This window comes from Danio rerio, chromosome 4 (assembly GCF_052040795.2).
Source record: "Danio rerio strain M-AB ecotype USA chromosome 4, GRCz13ab, whole genome shotgun sequence".
Taxonomy (NCBI): domain Eukaryota; kingdom Metazoa; phylum Chordata; class Actinopteri; order Cypriniformes; family Danionidae; genus Danio; species Danio rerio.
The window spans coordinates 46,233,049-46,260,485 of record NC_141024.2 but is presented as its reverse complement, the minus strand read 5'-3'; the positions used below and the strand labels follow the sequence as shown (position 1 = coordinate 46,260,485).

The 27,437-nt window shown below is 35.5% G+C and overlaps 3 protein-coding genes across 5 annotated transcripts in view; all 3 read left to right on the top strand.

Annotated features, from left to right (window-relative positions):
- LOC141375011 (zinc finger protein) overlaps window positions 1-27,437 on the top strand; it is a 254,575-nt gene that overhangs the window by 10,184 nt on the left and 216,954 nt on the right. The gene's annotated exons all lie outside the window — the stretch shown is intronic.
- Window positions 11,511-22,790, top strand: LOC147844962 (uncharacterized). The gene is made up of 6 exons (XM_088649885.1): window positions 11,511-11,586; window positions 20,628-20,684; window positions 21,719-21,798; window positions 21,941-22,372; window positions 22,483-22,731; window positions 22,770-22,790. The coding sequence occupies exons 1-6, from the start codon at window positions 11,511-11,513 to the stop codon at window positions 22,788-22,790; spliced, it is 915 nt and encodes a 304-aa protein (XP_088506011.1).
- On the top strand, window positions 22,783-25,668 carry LOC148681929 (uncharacterized). Its single transcript, XM_088650311.1, has 4 exons — window positions 22,783-23,039; window positions 23,142-23,311; window positions 23,669-23,835; window positions 24,331-25,668. The coding sequence occupies exons 1-4, from the start codon at window positions 22,867-22,869 to the stop codon at window positions 25,666-25,668; spliced, it is 1,848 nt and encodes a 615-aa protein (XP_088506437.1). The 5' UTR covers window positions 22,783-22,866.

Below are 27,437 nucleotides of genomic sequence, written 5' to 3'. Positions count from 1 at the left end.
GTATTGTCCCTTACAGCTTTAATACAAATGTATTTGCATTTTTTATGAATTAACTTAGTAAACACCTGAAATTATATCAATCACAATTAAGCAGAAACTGTATTGTTTCTCTTGACCTTTCTTGTTATAACTGATGCGTTTTAGTAACACTGCTATAACAGTCAAAGAAACATTAGAATATAAGAGTAAAGCTTCAAGAGCTCAAATAAGCAGCCTCTGATCTCTATGATGGTGAGGTCAAATGAAATATTTTTAATAAAAAAAATATTCTAACAGAAATGAAGTCAAACTGTAATCAGTGAAGCTGCTTATGCTATTATTTAATGGAGTTGTTTAATCCTCTGTTTTAATTCAGTTGGTTTGGTGTGAGGCTGTGTCTAGTTTTATTTCTTCCTTCTATTTCTTATTCCTTCAGTGATTGTGCTTGTTAACAGCAGGTGTCTGAATTCACTTATTTGTGGTCATTCGCTCTGTCTAGTGGACTAAACTAATTGACTAATTTAAGGGCCAGGTGAATGAGGGTATATGATGAGACACTGATTAGTTACTCAAAAACAGGGTTTTTTCTACAAAGGTAGATACATGTTACTCTGTGTGACAAGGAGGCAAATCAGCTTCTAACGCCGAGAGGGTTATTTTACCTTTATCTAACTCTAGAATTTTAACACTTTACTCTGAATTACCACAACACTTGAAATTTAACACCAATGACTTTGCTGTGTAGAAGTTTCCCAGAAAGAGCAGGTAGCCTATAAACTGCTAGACAGAAAATAATATATATATTTATATTATTGTAATAATAAAACCATTTTATAATTATTTAATAAAATAGTTATTTAACTTAATTTATTAAGAGAGCTTTAAGGTGGCAGGATCAATGATCATAATTATTTTCTTTTATTTCAACGCGCGCATTCTAATTTCGTGTTTCACTGTTTGGTGTGGCGTATAATATTATTGTTCCGGAAAAAGTGAAAGTTAATGTTTTGAGATAATCACCATTATGCAACAAATGCTGTTAATTATGGGTAACCTGTAATGAACGCAGAATATTCCTTATAGGTTAACTTTTTAATACTTGTAAAGTGCTGTCCATTTTGACAGGAAGAAATCTGTTATAAGTGATTGTGCATTTACATAAATTCTGTGAAAACAAATGTTGAATGAGTTTGTTGTTGATACAACTTTTGCATTTTTTTTCAGTACGAAATAAGAATTAAAATCCTTTTAAGCCAAGTGTTTGTTCACAGCAATTTTTCTTTATTCAATTTTCAAAAACAGACAGTCTCACCCACACAAAATTGTATGAAAAATTAAATCTAATCTAAAATAATATTTTCTTAATATTCTTAAAATTAGAAATTTTAGTGGTGTATTAGTCTTAAAAATAGCACAACTATCTTATTGAATGTGCACAAATTTGGGCTTTATAGCTCTTACTTGTTTCTTGTAAAATCTTGCTTAAAATTAGTTAACATTTACTTGCCTAGCCAGAAGAAGATCGGTTTTCTTAAATTAAGACTTATAGTCTACTCCACAGTGTATTTTATAAGACAATTCATCTTTAATAGCAAAAAAACAAGACACATTTTCTTGAAATAAGATTTTTTTACTTTCTTAGATTTCAGTTTTTGCCGTGTACCAGTCAGGCACAGAATATACAATTATTCCCTGTCTGCTTTACACATTTTAGAAAAACATTTTGTTGTAATTGTGAATATATAGGAATAAAAAGAGGCCATTTACAGCTTTCAAATCTGTGTCTGATCAATATGACCAAAATGACTTTTATGATCAATTATGTAAGAAACTCTGAAAACTGGACTGACACAGTTTAAATTTACTTTAACTTCTATGTTAAGTGGCTTTGACACAATTTACATTGTAAAAGCACTAGATAAATAAGGATGACTTAAAGGGCACCTATGGTAAAAAATCTACTTTTCAAGCTGTTTGGACAGATCTGTGTGTTGGTATAGTGTATAGACCGTCATACTGGGGTGATATGAACACACCCAGTCCTTTTTTTTTCAATTTAACTACAAAAAAAGGGTCGGCCAATTTGAGCTGTTTTCAAATCGATCGCACCATTACGTAGGTGTGCGATCCCCCCGCCCACCGAATTGATTGACAGCTGCGCGCATTAACATGTTCCGGTAGTCACGTGTTTATGTCAACAAGACCAGGCAGACATACGCAAAGCAACCGGGAATAAAAGGTCTGTTCTGTTCGCTAGGATCAGCAATCGTCATCAAATGTGATTAAGAGTAAGTTTAACATGTTTAAAGTGTTTTAAAACAGAGTATGTGTGTAATTAATTACAGCGTTTTACTTCAGCTTTACTTCATCAGCACAGCCGCGTGTCAGAACAATTATAAAAGAAGACGCTTCAATCCCGGTTTGTGGAAGTTAAATCAGGTTTACTTTGTACATTAGCATAACAGATATCCACACAGTACTTGAAGTTAGCCTTAACTAAGCTAAGTGCGCTCTGTCTGCCTGCCTGCCTGCGTGTGTATCTGTGTGTGTGTGTGTGTGTGCGCGCGCGCGCGTTAACTTTGTAACGATATTGTGTGTGACTCATCAAGGCAACTTCACAATACTGATTAGTAAAGGTTAGTTCTTACTGTAGTATCTCACAAACGCTATGTGAGACCTTCTTCCTTTAAGTCTGTCTGTTGTCTGACGCAGCTGAGGGAGGAGGCATGTAGAAACAGTTGGCTTAAAGGCACAGTACGACAAAACCACCCCCTGCTGGAAATCAGTATAAAACAGCATCTTGTAAAAGGTATAATGAAAAATCTGATGGGTATTTTGATTTGAAACTTTATATACAAATTCTAGAGACGCAAAAGACTTATATTAAATCTGAAAAAAGGGGTAACCTAGGTGCCCTTTAAGACTTAATGAAAACTAATGTTTTATTTTTTTTACTATTTTAGAAATAATTGAAGAGAACGAGGGGAGTAAACAGGAGGAACATCATGTCAAAATTGAGGAAAAAACTTTTTTACAGACTGATGACAAGAATCGTTTCACCTGCACTCAGTGTGGAAAGAGTTTTGGAAGAAAAGACATTCTTAAGATTCACATGAGGATCCACAATGGAGAGAAACCATTCACATGCACCCAGTGTGGGAAGAGTTTCACCTTAGCGTGGTCCTGTAATCTACACATGAGGATCCACTCTCGAGAGAAACCATTCACATGCACCCAGTGTTGGAAGAGTTTCAGCAGCTCATCACACTTTAATTACCACATGAGGGTCCACACTGGAGAGAAACCATTCACATGCACTCAGTGTGGGAAGAGTTTCAGCTGCTCATCATCCCTTTATAAACACATGAGGATCCACACTGGAGAAAAACCATTCACATGCACTCAGTGTGGGAAGAGTTTCAGCCAATCATCACACCTTAATCACCACATGAGGATCCACACTGGAGAGAAACCATTCACATGCACTCAGTGTGGGAAGAGTTTCAGCCGCTCATCATACCTTAATCAACACATGAGGATCCACACTGGAAAGAAACCATTCACATGCACTTAAGCCGCAGTCATACTGGACTTTTCTACCCATGCACTTCCTTGCGTGTATTCCAGCATGTAGACCGTCTGTCTGTACCTGGGAGTATTTCATGTTGTCTCTGAGTGTACTGCATTCATTCATGAGAAAGACTTTTTTCAAACCAATCAGTGCGCTCTATTGTGTATTTGGGGCAACTTCATTAATATGTATGATAGCTTTAAAGACTGTTTTACCTGATAGAGTGTTCAGACGGCAGAGAGACGACTAGTTGGGTTGCCAAAACAAGTGGGAGAAGAGGAATTGTTTAAAGTCAGTACGTTAATGTCAATACAATATTATGGACTGAAGGATCTGCTGTAAATGCTGCTCTCTTGAGTGTAAACATGTAAACGCGTTTTTTGACAGGATAGTCTACACACACACATGGCTTTCTGACATACTAAGTGCATCTCAGTTACCGAGAAATGCAGTTTTTTTTTCTCTTATACAATGTGCGGTATCAAACATTCCACTGTCATTAAACAGTCAGTTACTGATGTCCATGTAAACAGTCTCTGTCTTTCTCCCCTGCGTCTGTGTGTTTGTTGTGCCTCTGTGAAAATTTTGTAGAAATGTGTTGCGCTCCTTGCGTTTTCTGTAAACACAATGATCGCAACTGAGAGAAGAACAGTTTCATAAACATCTGGCAAACAGCATCTCTGCTGCTTAAAATCTCTTTGCAAGTGATTGTACAGGTGCGGATACATCTGTACTCTACTCTTCAGTGTATTCATGTAGCTAGTGTTGTTTTCGATGATGTTCTTTGTCTGACTCCCTGAATGAGAAACAAATCATCTATTTATTAGTAAAGTTTCTTTACTTTTAGATTCAAAATTCTTTCTAGTTTACTACATTTACTGTTTTGAGTAGAATACAAACTTGATGAATATTTGATGATTTTGGCAGAGCGACAAGTATTTAGTTTTACAATATTAATACACTGTGATAATCCCAAGACTCCAGATTGGAATATGTGGTAAATCTTGATTGGATGCCTGCATTACTCATCAATGGGTATATAAAAGTTGTTGTGTTAGCTACCCCTGGACGCTGTGGCTACTCGGGAGTGCTCATGTCAAGACCTGCCATCTCTTTGACTCTTTAACTTTATGGTTTTGTTTTGCATTACTTATATTATGTAGTTAAAGTGTTGTTGTGATTATATCCTAAGTTCTTTATCTTCATTATTATGCCTAGACATTTGTTGGTTGCTTTGATTGATTGTTCTGAGTTACATTTTATAATAAATCATTTGCATTCAGGCTATTTTGTTGTCTCATCTCACTTTTATGGTGCAACTCAAACAAGCAGGTCATAACATTTTGCAAAATGTATCCGGTTGTTACCGAGATCTTGTCCTTTCAGTCATAACCATAGATGTGAGTAGGAACCTAGATTGAGTGGTAAATTTAGAACATTGCCTTTCATCTCAGCTACTTCACCACAACAGACAATCACATCAAATGCATTACTGCTACTGCTGCACTGATCCATCTTTTAATCTCACATTCCATTTTTCATGAAAAAAAAAACGCAGATACTTGTACTCCATTTGGGGTAAAGACTCTCCAAACTGGAGATGGCCACCTTTTTACCAGTCAAGCACCATGGTTTCTGACTCAGAGGTGCTGTTTATTTCCCTGCCATGTCACACTCAGCAGCAAACCGTCCCACTGCATGCTGAAAGTCCATGTCCTATGAAGCCAAAAAAACAATGTTATCTGCCAATGGCAGAGACAGTCCTAGCCTGCACCTACAATTCTGGCAGTAAAATTATTATATATTTTTTTAGGTCAGCCTCAAAAATAACACATTTACTAAACAAAATGAATAAATAGATGGATGGATAGACAATGTAAGTAAGTAAGGGAAGTAGGATGGCTTGTTCAACCATAAAAGGAGAAGCACTTTAGCAACGAGACCAGCAGCGTGTAAGTACATTTAGACTTGTTTTCAGTTGTTTGTGTGTAGTGCTAGAAAGATTACTCACTGTTTCCTTGGTTACTGTAAGAGCTTGTGTGTGGATCACGGTCGGTTTTGCACCCCTCGCCTCAGTTTCTGTTGTTGTATTGTGGGAACTCTTGAGGCATGCCAAGCTGAATTCTATCAGCAAGCGCTCAGGGGTGTATATAAGCAGCTAGTCTCACTGCGTGTGAAGACCAACGAGTGTAAAGACCATTGACTCTACCTGTGCGACTCCACCGAGCAAAGACACAGACAAAGCACCTGAGTACTTTATTTATTTATTTTACTTAATCTTTGCACTTATTATTGTTTTCATTGCACTTTTATTATGTGTTAACTAATTCCTTTTGTTACTAACACTCGCAAAACACGGGAGGTACACTGCAGGCGTAATCATCACAACCTTCGTTCAATACATGTGTCTGCTATTTCACAACTCTCTCTCTCCGTGGGCCTCTGAAATTGTCAATCTGCTGTTAACAAGGCAGATTTTTATTACCTCCATAGCTACACATTCTGACTATACTCTCATGGCTCTAACTGAGACCTGGTTGAGACCGGAGGACACTGCTACACATGCAGCTCTTTCTGCTAATTTCTCTTTCTCCCACACACCTCGTCAGACAGGGAGATGGTGTGGAACTAGACTACTGATTTCCAAAGAATGGAAATTTACTCAAGAGATTGTCCCTGGCAAAGATCAGCTCCTTTGAATTCCATGCAGCCACCATTATCCACCCCTTCTACATAAATGTGGTTGTCATCTACCGCCCACCATGTACATTAGGTCACTTCTTAGATGAACTAGATGTTCTTCTCACATTTTTTCTGTTTATGACACTCCCTTGTTGGTGCTAGGTGACTTCAACATCCACATTGAAAAACCTCAAGCTACTGACTTCCAGACTCTGCTTGCCTCTTTTGACCTCAAAAGAGAACCTACTTCTGCTACTCACTTTATTTACACTCAACATTGCTTCACTGATCAAACACTAGTAACTCCACTACACACATCAGATCATTTCCTTCTGTCTCTCAACATCCACATTACTCCTGAGCCACCACACACTCCAATACAAGTTGCCTTTCGCAGAAACCTACGCTCTCTCTCACCCAAAACTTTAGATTTTACTGGCTCGTTGGTCTAGGGGTATGATTCTCGCTTAGGGTGGGAGAGGTCCCGGGTTCAAATCCCGGATGAGCCCTTGCAGTTTCTCTGTTGTTTTACAGGGCATTACGACTTTCATAAAAAAAATTTCGAAGAATTCCAGTTTGTCAGCAGATAGTGTCGCCACATAAAACATTTCTTTCATAGTGGCTTGCTGGTCTAGGAGTATGATTCTCGTTCATGCCGTAAGAAATCTTAGGTTCAAATTTCAGTTGAGCCCTTACAGATATCTGCTGTTTTGTAAGGGCGTTGTGGCTGACACAGAGGCCTTTTTTTCTGAGAATGCCGGTTTGTCAGTCGATAGTGTTGCCATGTAAATTTACTGATTTTCAGTAGATTGTTGTGTGACGAGGGTATAGAGAAGGGTTTAAATGTCTTTAAATAAAAATAACCGACTACGCCACCCCGGGAGTTACCCAGGGAAATAACTATTAGAAAAGGACACCGGTTCGTTTCTCCCAGAAAGGCACAGAGACATGAGTTAATGCAAAGGTACAAAAATATTTTTTTTGAATGAAACTGTCAAATTTTACGATTCTTAAAAACACATAAAAAATTCCCACTTCATTATTAAATACAAAAGAAACAATAAATAAACAAACAAAACCAGGATTGAAGGTTCCCACTGACTGGGTACGAGTGTACCGACTTTACCCCAGCACACGCACACACCACAGTGCACTCAAATCACGCTATCACGCACTCAGTGTCCCACAGCACACGGTAGAGAAACACCACCACCAGTGGAAAGAGACCCGTCATCCACCGGGGGAAACCTCAGTTCCTGAAATAAATAAAAATAAATAACCAACAAAATACATCAATAAGTGGGTCAATCAGGTTAAAACACCTACTTTACATGATATCCCCGTTAACAGCTGCATTGGTGGTGTCCAATCGGTAGCTAATACGCCGCCGTTAGCATTAGCAGCAGTCGAAGACGATCTCCGGTAACGACAGCAATAGCGATGAATACGGGAGCTAATAAACAAATGATACCAGAGGAAGATCCGACTTAAAAGGGAAAGGGAGGATCCTAAGGAGGAAAAGCACAAGCAAGCCCATTAACATGGTCCTTTAAATGATCACACCAAATCATACGTGCTTCACTTACCAATGGGCGCACACTCAGACAGGTTATAATAACTCGTTGGTCGATACAATACAGCGAGGTGCCAGAATTAATAGCTATACGGCATGAAACACGCAGGTTAAATGCGGCTAAACCCCATTACTCAGCCAGTTAAAAGCCATCACATACCTGCAACTGAACAGTCATCCAGCCACCACAGCCAAGGGAAAAGCCACCGCCACACGATGCACTAGAACAATGCCAAAAGAGAGCTTAACGTGGGTCCATTCAAACAACTTACAAAAAATTATCAGAACGAGCACAGAGCCTCTACCTGTAGCCGCGACTACAGACACCCAAACCAGTGCGTCGGACGTGACGTATCCCAAGCATCAACCAACCAGGTTTAAAGGGTCACGAAACACCAAAACACATTTTTTGAGCTGTTGACAGTCGTATATGTGTCCCACACTGCTAAAAACACTATTAGGACACCTATATTTCACTAAAAAGTGTAAATTGGTTGTTTTTGCGTTATTTCAAGCAAATTCGTACTTCCGGTTTGAAACGAATTTTTGAAGCTGCGTCACGGTCATGACATAATAGCATTGTATTCCAGCGTGCAGACTGGGCGTCTGTGCCAGAGTGTGTCTTATTACGTCTTAAAGTGTGATGCATTAATGCATGAGTAAGGCTTGGTTCAAACCAATCAGCGCGCTCTATTGTGCAACTTCATTAATATTCATTACTGTCACAGTGTTTAGACGGCAGAGACGCCACATTGTATTGGCAAAACATGTGTGAAGTGTTGCTTTTATAGTTTGCTGCAGTTAAGTTTCGTTTTCATTTTCTCTCTGTGAGTGCGCAGACTCACGTGTGGATTAACAGTGTACGTGATGCTCTACAACAACTTACGTGTCTAAGGAGGAACATTGTTTACCTGAGAGCTGTTCTCATCTGCAAACGCTGAGATCCGGATTCGCTTGTAGTCTTCCCTTAATAAAGACGCGGCTCTAGTTGCTGGTGATTGTCCTGTCTCTACAGATTTGGTAAGTGAGCGACCAGAGCTCTTTGTTTATTCAGTTTGTTCGTATCTAACAAACTATTGCACCGAGTGTAAACATGTTAGGACCACAACCAAACTTTAACCTCATGTAGGATTTTCACCGCATTTAGTGACCGGAATAACACACGCGGCTTTCTGACGCTAACTGCCGAGTGCATCTAAGTTTCCGGGAAATGCTACGTTTTTTTTTTCTCTCATTCGCCGTGCGGTATCAAACATTGCATGAAAAATACACGCTTAGAGCAGTTCCTCGAATCAAATATCTCGTTTGTCGCGAGGGGCATGAATGAATTCCCTGAATAAAGGGACAAACTGCAGTTAAAGTCCACCATTTAATAATTTGGCAAATAATTCGACTACAGATGTCCATGTAGGTTAAACACCATCACTTTCTTCTGTGTGTCTGTGTGTGTATTTTGACTCTGAAACTCGCGCGTGCCCAAATAGACACTCCCACACCATCCCACTTTTCTTCCTCCGACACTCCCCCCTAAACAGAGCTGGACACGCCCACTTTTCAGACTTTTTCCAAAGTAGAGGTGTGAAAACACCCTGCTGAAACGAGGGGGTTTCATGGCCCTTCAAAAAGGCGGTGCTACGTGCCGATTGGCCGATGTCAATGACAATCAGCTGCACAGCACCATCACATTTCGGTTACTCATATCAATCAGCTGCACTACACCATCACATTCGGTCTAGGGGTATAATTCTTACTTAGTGTGCGAGTCCCGGGTTCAAATCCCAGATAAGCCCTTGCAGAAGTACAGAGTCTAAATTAAACAAAAGCCCTGCTTCAATGCTTTAGCTTTTGAAGGTATGTTCTGACTCAATTGTTAAATAAGGATTTCTGACTTGTTACCTTGCATGGCGAATCCAGTCACGAATAGCATCAACTGCTATAGCTTGGAGAAGGGGTATACGTGTGTGTGGATTTCGGTCATACACTTTACATCTCCAGGCAGAAAAAAAAGCCTCAATAGATTTGAGGAATGGATAATATGGAGGGGGAGATGAACAACTAAAAAACATGGGTGGGCAGAGAACCAGTTATGAACCAGATGAGCTCTGATTTCTAAAATGCAATTCAGTGTGACAGGTGTTTACTCATGTCATGAGTTAGTATGCAAAGTATCACAACTGACTTTAGAATTGTGAATGACAGTGTGTTCCTTGTGAAAACAAAAGATTTTCTCCATGAAAATTGTGCAAAATGCAGAGAATTGTGTATAGTGTTTTGAAAAAACTGTGTTTTAAACCTGCAATTTGAGTGTAAAGCAGAGTTGGTTCAGAGGGTTGGTGCATCAGTTACATAGTGTAGTCATTGTGTCTGAAGTACAAGTAATTGTGTGTAAACAATTGGAAAAAACTGAAAGGTTTTGAGTTTTTTAAGAAACTGCTAAACAGCTCGCTGCGTAAACTCTTTTAACTCTTAAGAAGAAGCAGTTCTGGCACCTGTACATTTGGCACTACTTGGATTTGAATTGAATTGAATAAAAAGATTTGAAAACTGCATTAATTTCTTCAGGCTCAGATACCAGATTACCAACTGGATCCTGAATTTGTGGGATTGAACGACTAGCTACCTGACATCTTAATTGGTGCGCTAAGAGATGACTAGCTTTATCACCATGTTCGTAATAATTACTACGAGAATGCATTAAAAGCCGCTCTGCATCATCTGTCAAAATAAGATCTTATTCAGTCTGCCAGTCAAGACGTTGTTTAATCTGAACTTGTGAGGGAAAGCTGGCCAACTGTTGATCAATATTAAATATGTCAGAAGTAAGTTGTAAGAAATGATCTGGCCACGTAGGTAAGATTTAAGTGTTTCCCACAATAGCGAGTAAGAGACTACGCCATCTTGATTAATATCCATAAAATCATCTATAGAGGTTGAAATAAAATCAATAAAATTTTGATCCGACAAAAGGAGAGAATTTAATCTCCATGGGGATGAGTATCGTGGAGTTGCAGACAACTGCAAATCAACAGTAAGTGGGGCATGATCAGAAATAACAATGGGGTGGTACTGAACAGATTTTACTTTAGGAATTAAGGAGCTGTCTATAAAAAAATAATCGATACGGGAATATGTTTGATGGACTTGTGAAAAAAAAGGAATACCTTATTTTGAGGGTTGTAAAACCTCCAAGGGTCAATATAACCGTTTCTATTCATAAACTCTATTATTGATTTGGAAATAGATGAAGGGGTAACTGTTCGAGAGCTGGATCGGTCCAAAACTGGGTCAATCACACAATTGAGATCACCAGCAAAGATAAGCAAATGAGTATTTAATGAGGGAAGGATTCCAAATAACTTATTAACAAAGTTTGGATCATCTCACGTGCGCGCTTCAATACTTCAACACAGTCCGAATAATAATGCAGCCTTGCCACAATAGCTCGTGGTCGCTGCCCAGGTCTGGGTTTTGGCTGCAATGTGCGATGCGATCTGTCAATTAGGATGTCCTTATCCATGTTGAGTGCGTCTTTAATCAGCTTGGAGACCGCCACAGCAGTAGAAAGTTAGTCTTCCGGAACACCAATAATCCTTACGTTATTCCGGCGAGATCTGGCTTCCAAATCTTCACACTTTTCTTCTAATTTTACCACAGTAGCCGAAAGAGACTCAACTTTTTCATGTAGCACCGTGATATCATCCGAACATGTGGAAAGAGACTGTTCCATATCCTTCACTGTACTTCTCACTGTCGACATTTCAGTTAGCATCAATACCATTGTGTTAGAGAATTCTGTCTTCATGGCTTGAAGTTCACTTTTGATGGTCCATAAGTCATCGCTAAGCATGGACCGTAGTTCGGAGCGAAATATTTCTGCCAGATCCCGGCGTAGTGATGAAATTATTTCAGTTTTAAGAGTGAATGTTGCCTGAAGCTGTATCGAGCTCAGCCCGTTGCCCCCCCGCGGCGATATCACGTTCATCCGAGGATGCATTAGGTGTTGCAAGCAGCTGTTGCGATGGCTGCACGTTGGCCCCTTTATTGGCCTTATTATTGCCTTTAGTTTTCATCTTCGTTGCACAGGTTTAGTTCAAAATGAACACCGTTAGGCGCAATTATCTGCAGGCACTTGATATTAAATAAAAATGTGCATTAATTCAGAAAAATTACAAATTCTGCAGGACCTCCTAGCGAACACGTCCTACTCCATAGCTCACCTAACCGGAAGTCGATTTTTTTATTTTTCGAGATTCTTCAAAATTTTTTTCATTTTTCTTGATTTTTCAAGATTTTTCGAGATTTTTCGAGATTTTTCAAGATTTTTTTCATTTTTTCTAGATTTTTCCAGATTTTTCGAGATTTTTCAAGATTTTTACATTTTTTTTTGATTTTTCAAGATTTTTTCATATACTTGATTTTTCAAGATTTTTTCATTTTTCGAGATTTTTCAAGATTTTTTATTTTTCGAGATTTACTTGATTTTTCAAGATTTTTTCATTTTTCAAGATTTTTTCATTTTTGAGATTTTTCAAGATTTTTTCATTTTCGAGATTTTTTCATTTTTCTTGATTTTTCAACATTTTTCAAGATTTTTTCATTTTCGAGATTTTTTCATGTTTCTTGATTTTTCAAGATTTTATCATTTTTCGAGATTTTTCAAGATTTTTTCATTTTTCGAGATTTTTCGAGATTTTTTCATTTTTCGAGATTTTTCGAGATTTTTTCATTTTTCGAGATTTTTCAAGATTTTTTCATTTTTCGAGATTTTTTCATTTTTCGAGATTTTTCAAGATTTTATAATTTTTCGAGATTTTTCAAGATTTTTTCATTTTTCGAGATTTTTTCATTTTTCGAGATTTTTCGAGATTTTTTCATTTTTCGAGATTTTTCGAGATTTTTTCATTTTTCGAGATTTTTCGAGATTTTTTCATTTTTCGAGATTTTTCGAGATTTTTTCATTTTTCGAGATTTTTCGAGATTTTTTCATTTTTCGAGATTTTTCAAGATTTTATCATTTTTCGAGATTTTTCAAGATTTTATCATTTATCGAGATTTTTTCATTTTTCGGGATTTTTTCATTTTTCGAGATTTTTCAAGATTTTTTCAAGATTTTTTGATTTTTCTTGATTTTTCTTGATTTTTCTTGATTTTTCAAGATTTTATCATTTTTCGAGATTTTTCAAGATTTTGTCATTTTTCGAGATTTTTCAAGATTTTATCATTTTTCGAGATTGTTCAAGAGTTTTTGATTTTTCGAGATTTTTCGAGATTTTTCGAGATTTTTCGAGATTTTATCATTTTTCGAGATTTTTCGAGATTTTGTCATTTTTCGAGATTTTTCAAGATTTTTTGATTTTTCGAGATTTTTCAAGATTTTTCAAGATTTTTCAAGATTTTATCATTTTTCGAGATTTTTCAAGATTTTTTCATTTTTCGAGATTTTTCAAGATTTTATCATTTTTCGAGATTTTTTCATTTTTCGAGATTTTTCGAGATTTTTTCATTTTTCAAGATTTTTTGATTTTTCGAGATTTTTCAAGATTTTTTTATTTTTCGAGATTTTTCAAGATTTTTAATTTTTCGAGATTTTTTCATTTTTCGAGATTTTTTTAGATTTTATCATTTTTCGAGATTTTTCAAGATTTTATCATTTTTCGAGATTTTTCGAGATTTTTTCATTTTTCGAGATTTTACCATTTTTCGAGATTTTTCGAGATTTTTCGAGATTTTTTCATTTTTCGAGATTTTTCAAGATTTTATCATTTTTCGAGATTTTTCGAGATTTTTTCATTTTTCGAGATTTTATCATTTTTCGAGATTTTTCGAGATTTTTCGAGATTTTTTCATTTTTCGAGATTTTTTTAGATTTTATCATTTTTCGAGATTTTTCGAGATTTTTTCATTTTTCGAGATTTTTCGAGATTTTTCGAGATTTTTTCATTTTTCGAGATTTTTCGAGATTTTTTCATTTTTCGAGATTTTTCGAGATTTTTTCATTTTTCGAGATTTTTTTAGATTTTATCATTTTTCGAGATTTTCCGAGATTTTTTCATTTTTCGAGATTTTTCGAGATTTTTTCATTTTTCGAGATTTTATCATTTTTCGAGATTTTTCGAGATTTTTCGAGATTTTTTGATTTTTCGAGATTTTTTTAGATTTTATCATTTTTCGAGATTTTTCGAGATTTTTTCATTTTTCGAGATTTTTCGAGATTTTTCGAGATTTTTTCATTTTTCAAGATTTTTTGATTTTTCGAGATTTTTCAAGATTTTTTTATTTTTCGAGATTTTTCAAGATTTTTAATTTTTCGAGATTTTTTCATTTTTCGAGATTTTTTTAGATTTTATCATTTTTCGAGATTTTCCGAGATTTTTTCATTTTTCGAGATTTTTCGAGATTTTTTCATTTTTCGAGATTTTATCATTTTTCGAGATTTTTCGAGATTTTTCGAGATTTTTTGATTTTTCGAGATTTTTTTAGATTTTATCATTTTTCGAGATTTTTCGATATTTTTTCATTTTTCGAGATTTTTCGAGATTTTTCGAGATTTTTTCATTTTTCAAGATTTTTTGATTTTTCGAGATTTTTCAAGATTTTTTTATTTTTCGAGATTTTTCAAGATTTTTAATTTTTCGAGATTTTTTCATTTTCGAGATTTTTTTAGATTTTATCATTTTTCGAGATTTTCCGAGATTTTTTCATTTTTCGAGATTTTTCGAGATTTTATCATTTTTCGAGATTTTTCGAGATTTTTCGAGATTTTTTCATTTTTCGAGATTTTTCGAGATTTTCGAGATTTTTTCATTTTTCGAGATTTTTCGAGATTTTTTCATTTTTCAAGATTTTTTGATTTTTCGAGATTTTTCAAGATTTTTTTATTTTTCGAGATTTTTCGAGATTTTTTCATTTTTCGAGATTTTTTTAGATTTTATCATTTTTCGAGATTTTTCGAGATTTTTTCATTTTTCAAGATTTTATCATTTTTCGAGATTTTTCAAGATTTTATCATTTTTCGAGATTTTTTCATTTTTCGAGATTTTTTTAGATTTTATCATTTTTCGAGATTTTTCGAGATTTTTTCATTTTTCGAGATTTTTTCATTTTTCGAGATTTTTTAAGATTTTTCATTTTTCGAGATTGTTCAAGAGTTTTTGATTTTTCGAGATTTTTCGAGATTTTTCGAGATTTTTCGAGATTTTATCATTTTTCGAGATTTTTCAAGATTTTTTGATTTTTCGAGATTTTTCAAGATTTTTCAAGATTTTTCAAGATTTTATCATTTTTCGAGATTTTTCAAGATTTTTTCATTTTTCGAGATTTTTCAAGATTTTATCATTTTTCGAGATTTTTCGAGATTTTTTCATTTTTCGAGATTTTATCATTTTTCGAGATTTTTCGAGATTTTTCGAGATTTTTTCATTTTTCGAGATTTTTTTAGCTTTTATCATTTTTCGAGATTTTTCGAGATTTTTTCATTTTTCGAGATTTTTCGAGATTTTATCATTTTTCGAGATTTTTCGAGATTTTTCGAGATTTTTTCATTTTTCGAGATTTTTCGAGATTTTTTCATTTTTCGAGATTTTTTTAGCTTTTATCATTTTTCGAGATTTTTCGAGATTTTTTCATTTTTCGAGATTTTTCGAGATTTTTCGAGATTTTTTCATTTTTCGAGATTTTTCGAGATTTTATCATTTTTCGAGATTTTTCGAGATTTTTCGAGATTTTTTCATTTTTCGAGATTTTTCGAGATTTTTCGAGATTTTTTCATTTTTCGAGATTTTTCAAGATTTTTTTATTTTTCGAGATTTTTCAAGATTTTTAATTTTTCGAGATTTTTTCATTTTTCGAGATTTTTTTAGATTTTATCATTTTTCGAGATTTTATCATTTTTCGAGATTTTTCGAGATTTTTCGAGATTTTTCAAGATTTTTTTATTTTTCGAGATTTTTCAAGATTTTTAATTTTTCGAGATTTTTTCATTTTTCGAGATTTTTCAAGATTTTATCATTTTTCGAGATTTTTCGAGATTTTTTCATTTTTCGAGATTTTATCATTTTTCGAGATTTTTCGAGATTTTTCGAGATTTTTTCATTTTTCGAGATTTTTTTAGATTTTATCATTTTTCGAGATTTTTCGAGATTTTTTCATTTTTCGAGATTTTTCGAGATTTTTCGAGATTTTTTCATTTTTCGAGATTTTTCGAGATTTTTTCATTTTTCGCGATTTTTCGAGATTTTTTCATTTTTCGAGATTTTTTTAGATTTTATCATTTTTCGAGATTTTCCGAGATTTTTTCATTTTTCGAGATTTTTCGAGATTTTTTCATTTTTCGAGATTTTATCATTTTTCGAGATTTTTCGAGATTTTTCGAGATTTTTTGATTTTTCGAGATTTTTTTAGATTTTATCATTTTTCGAGATTTTTCGAGATTTTTTCATTTTTCGAGATTTTTCGAGATTTTTCGAGATTTTTTCATTTTTCAAGATTTTTTGATTTTTCGAGATTTTTCAAGATTTTTTTATTTTTCGAGATTTTTCAAGATTTTTAATTTTTCGAGATTTTTTCATTTTTCGAGATTTTTTTAGATTTTATCATTTTTCGAGATTTTCCGAGATTTTTTCATTTTTCGAGATTTTTCGAGATTTTATCATTTTTCGAGATTTTTCGAGATTTTTCGAGATTTTTTCATTTTTCGAGATTTTTCGAGATTTTTCGAGATTTTTTCATTTTTCGAGATTTTTCGAGATTTTTTCATTTTTCAAGATTTTTTGATTTTTCGAGATTTTTCAAGATTTTTTTATTTTTCGAGATTTTTCGAGATTTTTTCATTTTTCGAGATTTTTCGAGATTTTATCATTTTTCGAGATTTTTCGAGATTTTTCGAGATTTTTTCATTTTTCGAGATTTTTCGAGATTTTTCGAGATTTTTTCATTTTTCGAGATTTTTCGAGATTTTTTCATTTTTCAAGATTTTTTGATTTTTCGAGATTTTTCAAGATTTTTTTATTTTTCGAGATTTTTCAAGATTTTTAATTTTTCGAGATTTTTTCATTTTTCGAGATTTTTTTAGATTTTATCATTTTTCGAGATTTTTCGAGATTTTTTCATTTTTCGAGATTTTTCGAGATTTTATCATTTTTCGAGATTTTTCGAGATTTTTCGAGATTTTTTTCATTTTTCGAGATTTTTCGAGATTTTTCGAGATTTTTTCATTTTTCGAGATTTTTCGAGATTTTTTCATTTTTCAAGATTTTTTGATTTTTCGAGATTTTTCAAGATTTTTTTATTTTTCGAGATTTTTCAAGATTTTTAATTTTTCGAGATTTTTTCATTTTTCGAGATTTTTTTAGATTTTATCATTTTTCGAGATTTTTCGAGATTTTTTCATTTTTCGAGATTTTTCGAGATTTTATCATTTTTCGAGATTTTATCATTTTTCGAGATTTTTCGAGATTTTTCGAGATTTTTTTCATTTTTCGAGATTTTTCGAGATTTTTCGAGATTTTTTCATTTTTCGAGATTTTTCGAGATTTTTTCATTTTTCAAGATTTTTTGATTTTTCGAGATTTTTTCATTTTTCGAGATTTTTTTAGATTTTATCATTTTTCGAGATTTTTCGAGATTTTTTCATTTTTCGAGATTTTTCGAGATTTTATCATTTTTCGAGATTTTTCGAGATTTTTCGAGATTTTTTTATTTTTCGAGATTTTTCAAGATTTTTAATTTTTCGAGATTTTTTCATTTTTCGAGATTTTTTTAGATTTTATCATTTTTCGAGATTTTTCGAGATTTTTTCATTTTTCGAGATTTTTCGAGATTTTATCATTTTTCGAGATTTTTCGAGATTTTTCGAGATTTTTTCATTTTTCGAGATTTTTCGAGATTTTTCGAGATTTTTTCATTTTTCGAGATTTTTCGAGATTTTTTCATTTTTCAAGATTTTTTGATTTTTCGAGATTTTTCAAGATTTTTTTATTTTTCGAGATTTTTCAAGATTTTTAATTTTTCGAGATTTTTTCATTTTTCGAGATTTTTTTAGATTTTATCATTTTTCGAGATTTTTCGAGATTTTTTCATTTTTCGAGATTTTTCGAGATTTTATCATTTTTCGAGATTTTTCGAGATTTTTCGAGATTTTTTCATTTTTCTAGATTTTTCGAGATTTTTAATTTTTCGAGATTTTTTCATTTTTCGAGATTTTTTTAGATTTTATCATTTTTCGAGATTTTTCGAGATTTTTTCATTTTTCGAGATTTTTCGAGATTTTATCATTTTTCGAGATTTTTCGAGATTTTATCATTTTTCGAGATTTTTCGAGATTTTTCGAGATTTTTTCATTTTTCGAGATTTTTCGAGATTTTTTCATTTTTTGAGATTTTTCGAGATTTTTGGATTTTTTGAGATTTTATCATTTTTCGAGATTTTTCGAGATTTTTCGAGATTTTTTCATTTTTCGAGATTTTTCGAGATTTTTCGAGATTTTTTCATTTTTCGAGATTTTTCGAGATTTTTTCATTTTTTGAGATTTTTCGAGATTTTTGGATTTTTTGAGATTTTATCATTTTTCGAGATTTTTCGAGATTTTTCGAGATTTTTTCATTTTTCGAGATTTTTCGAGATTTTTCGAGATTTTTTCATTTTTCGAGATTTTTCGAGATTTTTTCATTTTTCGAGATTTTTCAAGATTTTATCATTTTTCGAGATTTTTCGAGATTTTTCGAGATTTTTTCATTTTTCGAGATTTTTCAAGATTTTTTGATTTTTCAAGATTTTTCGAGATTTTTTGATTTTTCGAGATTTTTCGAGATTTTTTCATTTTTCGAGATTGTTCAAGATTTTATCATTTTTCAAGATTTTATCATTTTTCGAGATTTTTTCATTTTTCGAGATTTTTTCATTTTTCGAGATTTTTCGAGATTTTTTTATTTTTCGAGATTTTTCAAGATTTTTTGATTTTTCGAGATTTTCCGAGATTTTTTCATTTTTCGAGATTTTTCGAGATTTTTCGAGATTTTTTTATTTTTCGAGATTTTTCAAGATTTTTAATTTTTCGAGATTTTTTCATTTTTCGAGATTTTTTTAGATTTTATCATTTTTCGAGATTTTTCGAGATTTTTTCATTTTTCGAGATTTTTCGAGATTTTATCATTTTTCGAGATTTTTCGAGATTTTTCGAGATTTTTTCATTTTTCGAGATTTTTCGAGATTTTTCGAGATTTTTTCATTTTTCGAGATTTTTCGAGATTTTTTCATTTTTCAAGATTTTTTGATTTTTCGAGATTTTTTGATTTTTCGAGATTTTTTTATTTTTTTTTCACTTTTTCAGAGATAGGCTTTATTTTATTTTTAAAATACTTTATTAAAAATATATATCATGCTGGCAACATTTCATGCAAACTACAACTTGTAACTCACAGAAACCGCCAAAGGACAGGCCTCTTCCTGCAGTGGCGGCCAGCTCCAGCTCATCGGGTTCTAGAGGTGACGGTGGATGAGCAGATGATGCGCTACTTGTGAAAAACCCTCAATGCTTTTGAAGCACAAGGTGCATAGCAAATTCATTGGTGTTCAATTTTTAAGTGTTGTGGTAATTCAGAGTGAAGTGTTAAAATTCTAGAGTTATATAAAGTGTCATACACTAAAGCTCCAGCAGATCTTTGACACACAGAGATCAAGAATCAGGATATGAACCTCAACCATGGTTGCTAAAAAGAAAAAAGCTGCATATTTCATGCTGGGTGCCAGCATAGTACAAAGCTCCCAGCATGCATTGCATCATAAATAAATTATGCAGCTTTATGTTGTTACAATCTCTTTCTTTTTATTTATTTTGTGTTGTGTTTGGGAGGTAATATTTCAGTAGTTTTTTTTAATTGATTTTTTTTTGTTTGTCACCATTATTGAGATTCAAAGACTAATTGTTGATGTCTGTGTGTTTTTAAGTGCTGCCATAGCTCAAACTATGTTAAAGCTTCAGTGGTTTCATTTATGTATTTTATTTATTTCACACACATAACTAATATGACACTGAATTAGAAAACAAGCAGGAGAAGATGGCTTTGATATCATAGTTAATCTCTTCAGACTGACTCTTACATTTTCTTTTGAATTTTCATGCTACATGTAAGAATAGTGTGATTAGCACTAATAATTATAGCATCCAAATAAAAAAAAAAAACCATTTTATAGCAAGAAGTTGAAGAGCCCTACTAAAGCAGACTCTGTCCTCCATCATGGTGACTTCAAATGAACAACAGAAATTTCATAAAGAGGTTTTGTTCACATGACAGAATTAAAGCCAAAGCTCAGTAATAAGTGAAGCTCCATGATGAGTTGTTTAATGTGATGAGTTGTTTTAAAGATGTTGAAAATAAAAATAAATTTTATTGTGTAATTTGTTTATTTTTTTTTAAATTCATTATTATTTTATTTAAAGTTTTATTCTCAGTTGATTTCATCTTTGGTTTTGGCTACTGCTGCCAGTATTTTGATATACATTTTACATATATTTTACACAATAAGAGTTTGCTAATTAACACTCTCTGAGTGGTAAAATTTTTTAAAATGTTATTTTAACACTTTTATAGTGGTTCCCATATAAACACTGAGGGAGTGTTAATTTGAACTCTAAGGTAGTTAAATCTACAATCTAAAATTTGCAGTGTGTATAACCCTTTATTATTGTCTTTAATTGTTTATGTACCATAGCATAATCAATGAAACACAACATCAAAACACTGTGCTGATGAGATTGTCTTCTTGCTGCTTTGACACTGACTTTTGCCTATCTTGTGTTTTTTTTTTTTTTTTTTTGTCCTTTAGCAGTTGAGGACAAAGGCGGTCTGCCGAAGAAACCACTCAGCTCCTCTGAAAGACAAGGTATATCACATAATAAATGTCACTTATTAACATTTATTCATACTGTTGCAGCATGAACTACAGCTGAGGGCCCTCCTGTGAAATATTTATTCAAGGTAATGGAGCAAGGACATATTCACAGTACTTAGGATAGTATATTATCTTCTGAAGAAAGTTTTATTTGTTTTATTATTTATGTTTTTCTATTGGCTACAGAACAAACAGTGTTAAGCTAGTTAAGCCTTTACTTTCTCACGCTGAATATGGTAACACTTCAGTATAATAGTCCTTTAGTTAAATAATTTACTAACACTAAGTGTCGCCAATCTTGTGCAGCATTTATTAATTACAGTTCAACATTAATGCATTATTAAAATCCAAAGTTGTGCTTGTTGCACAGTGCATTATTGAACTAACGTTATTTAACTTAAATAACATCATTAACAAAGATAAATTAATACTGTAATTAATGTATTAAATTTCTTGTTCATGTTAGTAAATGCATTAACTAATATTAACTAATGAACTATTACTCTAAAGTGTTACCCTAAAGGGTGACACTTTACAACAAGTTTGTATTAGTTAATGTCAAAGCATTTACTACCATAAACAAGCAATGAACAATATACTAAATACAGTATTTGTTCGTGTTACAGTCATCCATGCCAACTCACAGTCCATCAACTAAGCATTAAATATTATTTTAATAAAGCATTAGTACATGTTGAACTATAATTAAAAATGTTGTACAAGCATTGTTCATAATTAGTACATGTTAGTAAATACATTATCTAATGAAACCTTATTGTAAAGTGTGACCCAATATTATATACTGTCATCATGGTAAACATAAATTATAAGAAATTAAGTTATTAGAACTATTATGTTTAGAAATGTGCCTGAACAAGTCCTCTCTCCATTACACATAAATTGTGAAAAATAAACTCAAATTTAACAGGGGGGCTTATAATTCCGGCTTCAACTGTATGCATTAATAAATAAAATTCATCACACTAAGACACTGTGTTCTGATAATCACAACTGTGCTCATTTAGGAGCCGGGGAAGCAAAGAGAAGAAAACGTTCCTGTGAAGATCTTTCACAGAAGCCACACTCAGACTCTCCACTGTCTGCTGTAAGTTTATCATTTGTACATCACAATTAGGTGGTGTATATACTCCTGAATACAGTTTTGTGAGCATAGATGGGGAGGCCGTGCAAAAAGTATGAATATGTCAATGAAAAAGGTTTTACCTATTATACTTACTTTGTTGAAGGCTCCTGCGTCGACTTCTTTATTGGAGGCTCCTGCATCAGTCTCATTAGTTCCTGGCCAGTCTTCGTCATCAGCTCCTGCATCAGCCTCATTAGTTCCTGGCCAGTCTTCGTCATCGGCTCCTGCATCAGCCTCATCAGTTCCTGGCCAGTCTTCTTCATTGGCTCCTGTATCAGCCTCGTCAGTTCCTGCCTTGGCTTCTTCATCGGCTCCTGCATCAGCCTCGTCAGTTCCTGCCTTGGCTTCTTCATCGGCTCCTGCATCAGCCTCGTCAGTTCCTGCCTTGGCTTCTTCTTCGGCTCCTGCATCAGCCTCGTCAGTTCCTGCCTCGGCTTCTTCATCGGCTCCTGCATCAGCTTCTGTGTCAGCTTCTGACGTTCAACCTAGAAGGTCATCTGGTGGGTCAACACACAGTGACCCAGCACATTCTGAGGTAACTGTCAAAGAACTCTGTGGATGTGAAGATAAGAAAAATTAATACGTTAATACTAAAACTTTTAATTGATTTTAACACAGATTTGTCTCGGTTATTCTAATTACCAGGTGTCATTTGAGGGTTGGCACAAGATGTGGGAGTCTGGTCTTCATGGGCTGCCCAGTGCAGACATACTGTGGCTTAAGGAGGATGCTGAAAGGGGACTGTTTCAGAGGGCCATGTCTTATAAAGACAAACATGGAAACAGAAAGTGGAGGAAAGTCCTGAAGGATGACCGGATGTGGTTTCACCCTCCAGAATTTCCTGGAGTGGTGGAAGGAAAAGTCCCCTCAGCAGACTCCTTTTTTCACAGCTCTGTTTTTTTCTGGAGACCAGTCGGTGTGTGGTGTTACAGTCTTCGGTGCCCAAGGTCTGACTGCCCAGCACGCACCAATCAGAAGGCTTTTCTCTACCGTTGTGGGTATTCATCCACGGTAAGACAGATCTGCCACATGTCTGGCTGGTACTTCATGCTGACTGAGGTCCTGGCATGCAACGCCTGTAGAAAGGCTGCAAAGGAGTCGGAAGAGCATACTATTGGACGTTTCCTGTCATGGGATCAGTGCATCCTTAATCAGCTCAGTCCAGCTCACAGAGCGGTGTTTCCTGCTGTCTTGACGCTACGGTGAGTCTCTAGCAGAATACAAATCATTGTAAAATTATTTAGAGTCTAATAAAAGTTAAGACTCACCATCATATAATGATTGTGTTGCTCCTATGATTCTAGGCGTGGCGTGGACAAGCAGGTGATCCGCCTGATGAGGGATCGCACTGAGGGAAACACCATGGTGAAAGTTTGGAGACAGGTGCAGGAGAGCCACTGCGAGGACTATCTGCAGAGAAAGGACTTGTACACCACTCTTCTCAGCCAGTACAACAAACCTGGGAAGATCACTCGTAAGTCAGAGTTATTTGTTTTCTTTAAGGGATAGTTCACCCAGAAATGAGTAGTTTTAAACCTTTATGAGTTTCTCTCTTTTGTTAAACACAAAAGAAGATATTCTGAAGAAAGCCGAAATCCTGTAACCATTGACTTCCATTGTAAAAAAACAAACAAATACTATGGAAGTCAATGGTTACAGGTTTCTGACATTTTTCTAAATATCTTGTTTAGTGTTTAAAAGGAACCCATAATGGTTTACAATCATTAAAAGGATCAGCAAATGATGAAAGAATTATTATTTTTAAATTCCTATCCTTTTGAGCATTTATTCAAAGATTAAGCAGCAAAGTGTCTGTTTTCTCTGCTTTTAGGGAGTTTGTGCCAGCAGTTCCAGCGACCACCAGCACGGAGAGAGCCGCCATCTGCCAGACTGATGAGAAAGGCGTTCCTTATCTCAGAGGCAGATAACATCGAGGACTACCGTACTCAGATTATGTCCACATTTGGGCAAGTCCTGAAGTACGACTCCACCAAGAAGGTAAATTTAACACAATGGAAAAAAGTCAGTTTGTAAACATATTGCAAAACCTTTTTACTGTTATTCTTTCAGGAAATCCTTTATCAGAGAGATTTTATCCTTAAAATATTATTGTCCACTTTTGCATCATGGGACATTTTAATCATTAATTATTAATGACAATTGATAAGTAAAGTATTATTAATTGTTTAATAATAAATAATTATCAATAAATTAATATCTAATATGGGTTACTAGTGCTTTAAAATCCTGTTTGTCACCATCACACGCACCAGATTATTAATCATACTTACCTACGTCTTTGTGTGTCGTTTTCTTCACTTCAGGTTTCCTCTTGCATGCTCTGCATCCGAAATCTAATGAGCTGCAATGCAAAAACACATTATTAATTCATTTCTGAATATTAGTGACTATTACTTTCTTGGTCTGGTGCAGAAAAAAAAAAATACAAAATACAAAAATGTTTAAATCTGTTTGTGTTGTATTTGTTATCAGATCTGCAAGAAACTCTCCGGCGATGGAAAAGGCACTGCAGAGTGGTGTACCAATGTGGCCAACGAGCAGGGGCAGATCGTCATATCTGTTCTCACCTGTGAGGAGTCATTGGAGAAGATGAGGCCGATGGCTGAAGGCCTCATGGAGAGGTACAGGAGAGCTGACGAGGCACCGCCCGAGCTTATGTATGTGGATCGTGGCTGCTGTCGCGTCCACGCCGTGTCCTCGGTTGAGCAGCTCTTCAGTGACTGGACGGACAGGGGCATGCTGGTACGGCTGGACATCTTTCATTGGATCCATCGATTCGATGCAGCCCTACGGACAGATCATCATCCAAAGTATGCCCTGTTCAAGTTTGCCCTCTCTGCTGCCGTCTTTGCCTACAACAAAGACGACATGGCTCTTCTGGTACAGGCGATACGTGCCGGTCACCCAACCAACTATGCCTCCCTGACTGACAGCCAGATCATCGAGCTGCGTGTCAGTAAATATGACCTCAGCCATTACGTCAGGAGGATCACAGTTGGTGCACAGGAAACATGTGCGCGCGTGCAGTGCGCCATTGATCTCCTGAAGGGAGCCGCAGGGATGGATGAGAACCAGGTGCATCTGTTTAAGGACTCTGCAGCCATCGACCACGTCTGGGAGAACCAGCAGAAGCACCTTGAATGCATCCAGGATCCACCAGGGAGGAACATGTACACCATCACCAAGTATGTGACCCGTAACGGTGTTCGTCTTGCGCGGTACAGTACGGTGAGAGGAAGCAACAGTCTGGAGGGCTTTCATTCCTTTCTGCCTGACATGATCCCGGGACCCCACTGTGCTGCCGTCCCGTTTCAAGTCTATCTGTTGGCTGGCATCGCACGCTGGAACTCTAACAGGGAGTCAGCCAGCGTCCAAGGGCGGAAAGGGAGGAAACATATGGTGTACATGTCTCCTCTGGTCCATCGCCTAAACCAAAGGTGCCAGGAGCTATTTGGGGAGGTGGAGGAGGCAAACTACAGGCCTCCGGTTCCTGCTGGTGATGAGCGCATTGGTCTGGAGTACCTGTTTTCCCAGTCCTCAGAGCCCTTCAGTGCTCCTGATCATTACGCTCAGACTAGAGAGACACTTCAGGCAGATGAGGATGAGGACGAAGATGTTCCTGCTGGGGTGGCAGAGGAAGAGCTGCAGGAGGAAGATGATGATGTGGGCTATTCCTCAGACCGCGAGAGGGACAGCCTGACTCCTCTGAGGAACGTCTGTGCCTCACCGATCAGGCAGTGGCTGCTGAATTTGACCCCTGTGTGGAGGACGTGTGCGGTCCCAATCATCTGCCTGGGTACCAGCACGTAGAGGATCTGTGTAAAGTCCTTGTTGAGATCGCCCTGGAGGAAGGAAAACTTGCCTTAAATGAGTCGACCAGGCAAAAGGTCATCAGCGCCTGGAACAAGCTTGACCTCCATGACCGCAGCATCCAACAATTCGACAGCCTCTACTCTGCACGCTGGGGCAATGCTCTGTTTGGTCGCACCAGTGGAGATCCGACTGAGGCGTCCCTGGTGCAGAAGCTCAAGTTCAGCAAGCGGTACTCAGCCGCACACTTGGTGGACTCCAGAAAGAACTGGCTGATGTACTGCCTGGTCAAACAGCTGTGGCTTCATCCTGGTGTTGGAGGAAAAGCTAAAGGGTCACCGCTGAAACAGCAGATCACTAAACTGTACCAGCGTGTGCAGCAGAGAGTGACGGTGGACGATGATCAGCTCAGCAAACTCGGGATTCCCATCCTGAAAATAAATTCAAAGTGCGTGAGCAAGTTCATCAGGAGGCAGGAGGCGCTGTCAGCCACAAACGTCACCGACCAGGGTCTGTCTGTCCTCCGTCGTCACCAGAGCGTCTCCAGCACCAGCCAGCCCCCCGCTGAGGAGCTTCCAGAGGAAAGACCCCATACCAGCCGGCCTGCAGTGCAGTATCCCATCACCACTTCTCTGGCCGGCACCCGAAAGTTGAAGCAAAGGCTCCCGCAAATCTTACCTGTCCCTCCCTCTGCTCTTGCTCAACCAGTTCCTGCGCCGGCCCATTCAATGCCCGCAGGACTCCGGCACACACACACTCCGCTGACTGCACCTCCCGCTGTTTCCTTGCCGCAGGCATCCACTCCGCCACTGTTGCCCTCAAGATCAACAGTCTACAAGAGGAAAAAGGCAGAACTCAGTGGCTCGGGACATCCAACCTCAGTGAAGGTTTACATCTGTGCTCTGTGTGGCCAACCAACTCAAGGCCACAAGAAATACAGAAAGAAGAGCTACTGTGAGAGCTCCAAAGCCTCCACGTCCACAAACCTTGCTGGGCAGACGTTTGACTGTTTTGAAGACTTTAAAAGGGCTGTGGACGTTCTCTTGGGCTCTCAGTCTCAGGCCTCCGAGTCTGTCTAACTGGACCTCTATCCATGTTATTGTTGCAAAAATGTATATGTTATAATAACAGTTGGTTGTTTGAAAGTTTACAGTGTTTTACACTAATCTGTTGATTGTTGTAACACTGGTATTGATGGAAAAATGTATGTTATAATAACAGTTGATTTTTTAAAAGTTTACAGGTTTTTACGGTTTGCACTAATTTGTTGACTGTTTTTTACACTTATTGTTGCACAAATGTTCGCAATATTAACAGTTGACTGTTTCAGAGTACACATAGTTTTATACTAATTTGTAGATTGTAACATTGTTAATTTACAAAAGTTAAGCTTTTTGTTTTTTTTTTACAGTTTGCACTAATTTGTTGATTGTTGTAGAAACAAATTTTATATTAACATTTGACTGTTTAAGTTTACAGTGTTTTACACTAATTTGTTGATTGTTGTAACACTGTTTTGTTCCAGAAATGTATGTTATATTAACAGTTTATTGTTTTACAGTTTACAGTATTTCTTTAATTGTTTTCTTGTTTTTATTTATTTATTTATGCATTTATTTATGTTTATTAAGTATATATTATCATAATGTTATTTACAGTACTTTAATATAATTATTTTATTTAATTATTTATTTATTATAAAATTTTAGTAATAAAAAATATATAATTGTTATTTAAAGTACTTTAATTATTACTTTGTGATAACTAAT

Coding starts and splice junctions, on each gene's coding strand:
- LOC147844962 (XM_088649885.1), top strand. CDS start 11,511: ATGTGGAAAGAGACTGTTCCATATCCTTCACTGTACTTCTCACTGTCG. Junction 11,587..20,627: donor GTTAGCATCAATACCATTGT/GTTAGAGAATTC, acceptor TTTGTCCTTTAG/CAGTTGAGGACAAAGGCGGT. Junction 22,732..22,769: donor ACTCCTTTTTTCACAGCTCT/GTTTTTTTCTGG, acceptor GTGGTGTTACAG/TCTTCGGTGCCCAAGGTCTG.
- LOC148681929 (XM_088650311.1), top strand. CDS start 22,867: ATGTCTGGCTGGTACTTCATGCTGACTGAGGTCCTGGCATGCAACGCC. Junction 23,312..23,668: donor CAAACCTGGGAAGATCACTC/GTAAGTCAGAGT, acceptor CTCTGCTTTTAG/GGAGTTTGTGCCAGCAGTTC. Junction 23,836..24,330: donor AGTACGACTCCACCAAGAAG/GTAAATTTAACA, acceptor ATTTGTTATCAG/ATCTGCAAGAAACTCTCCGG.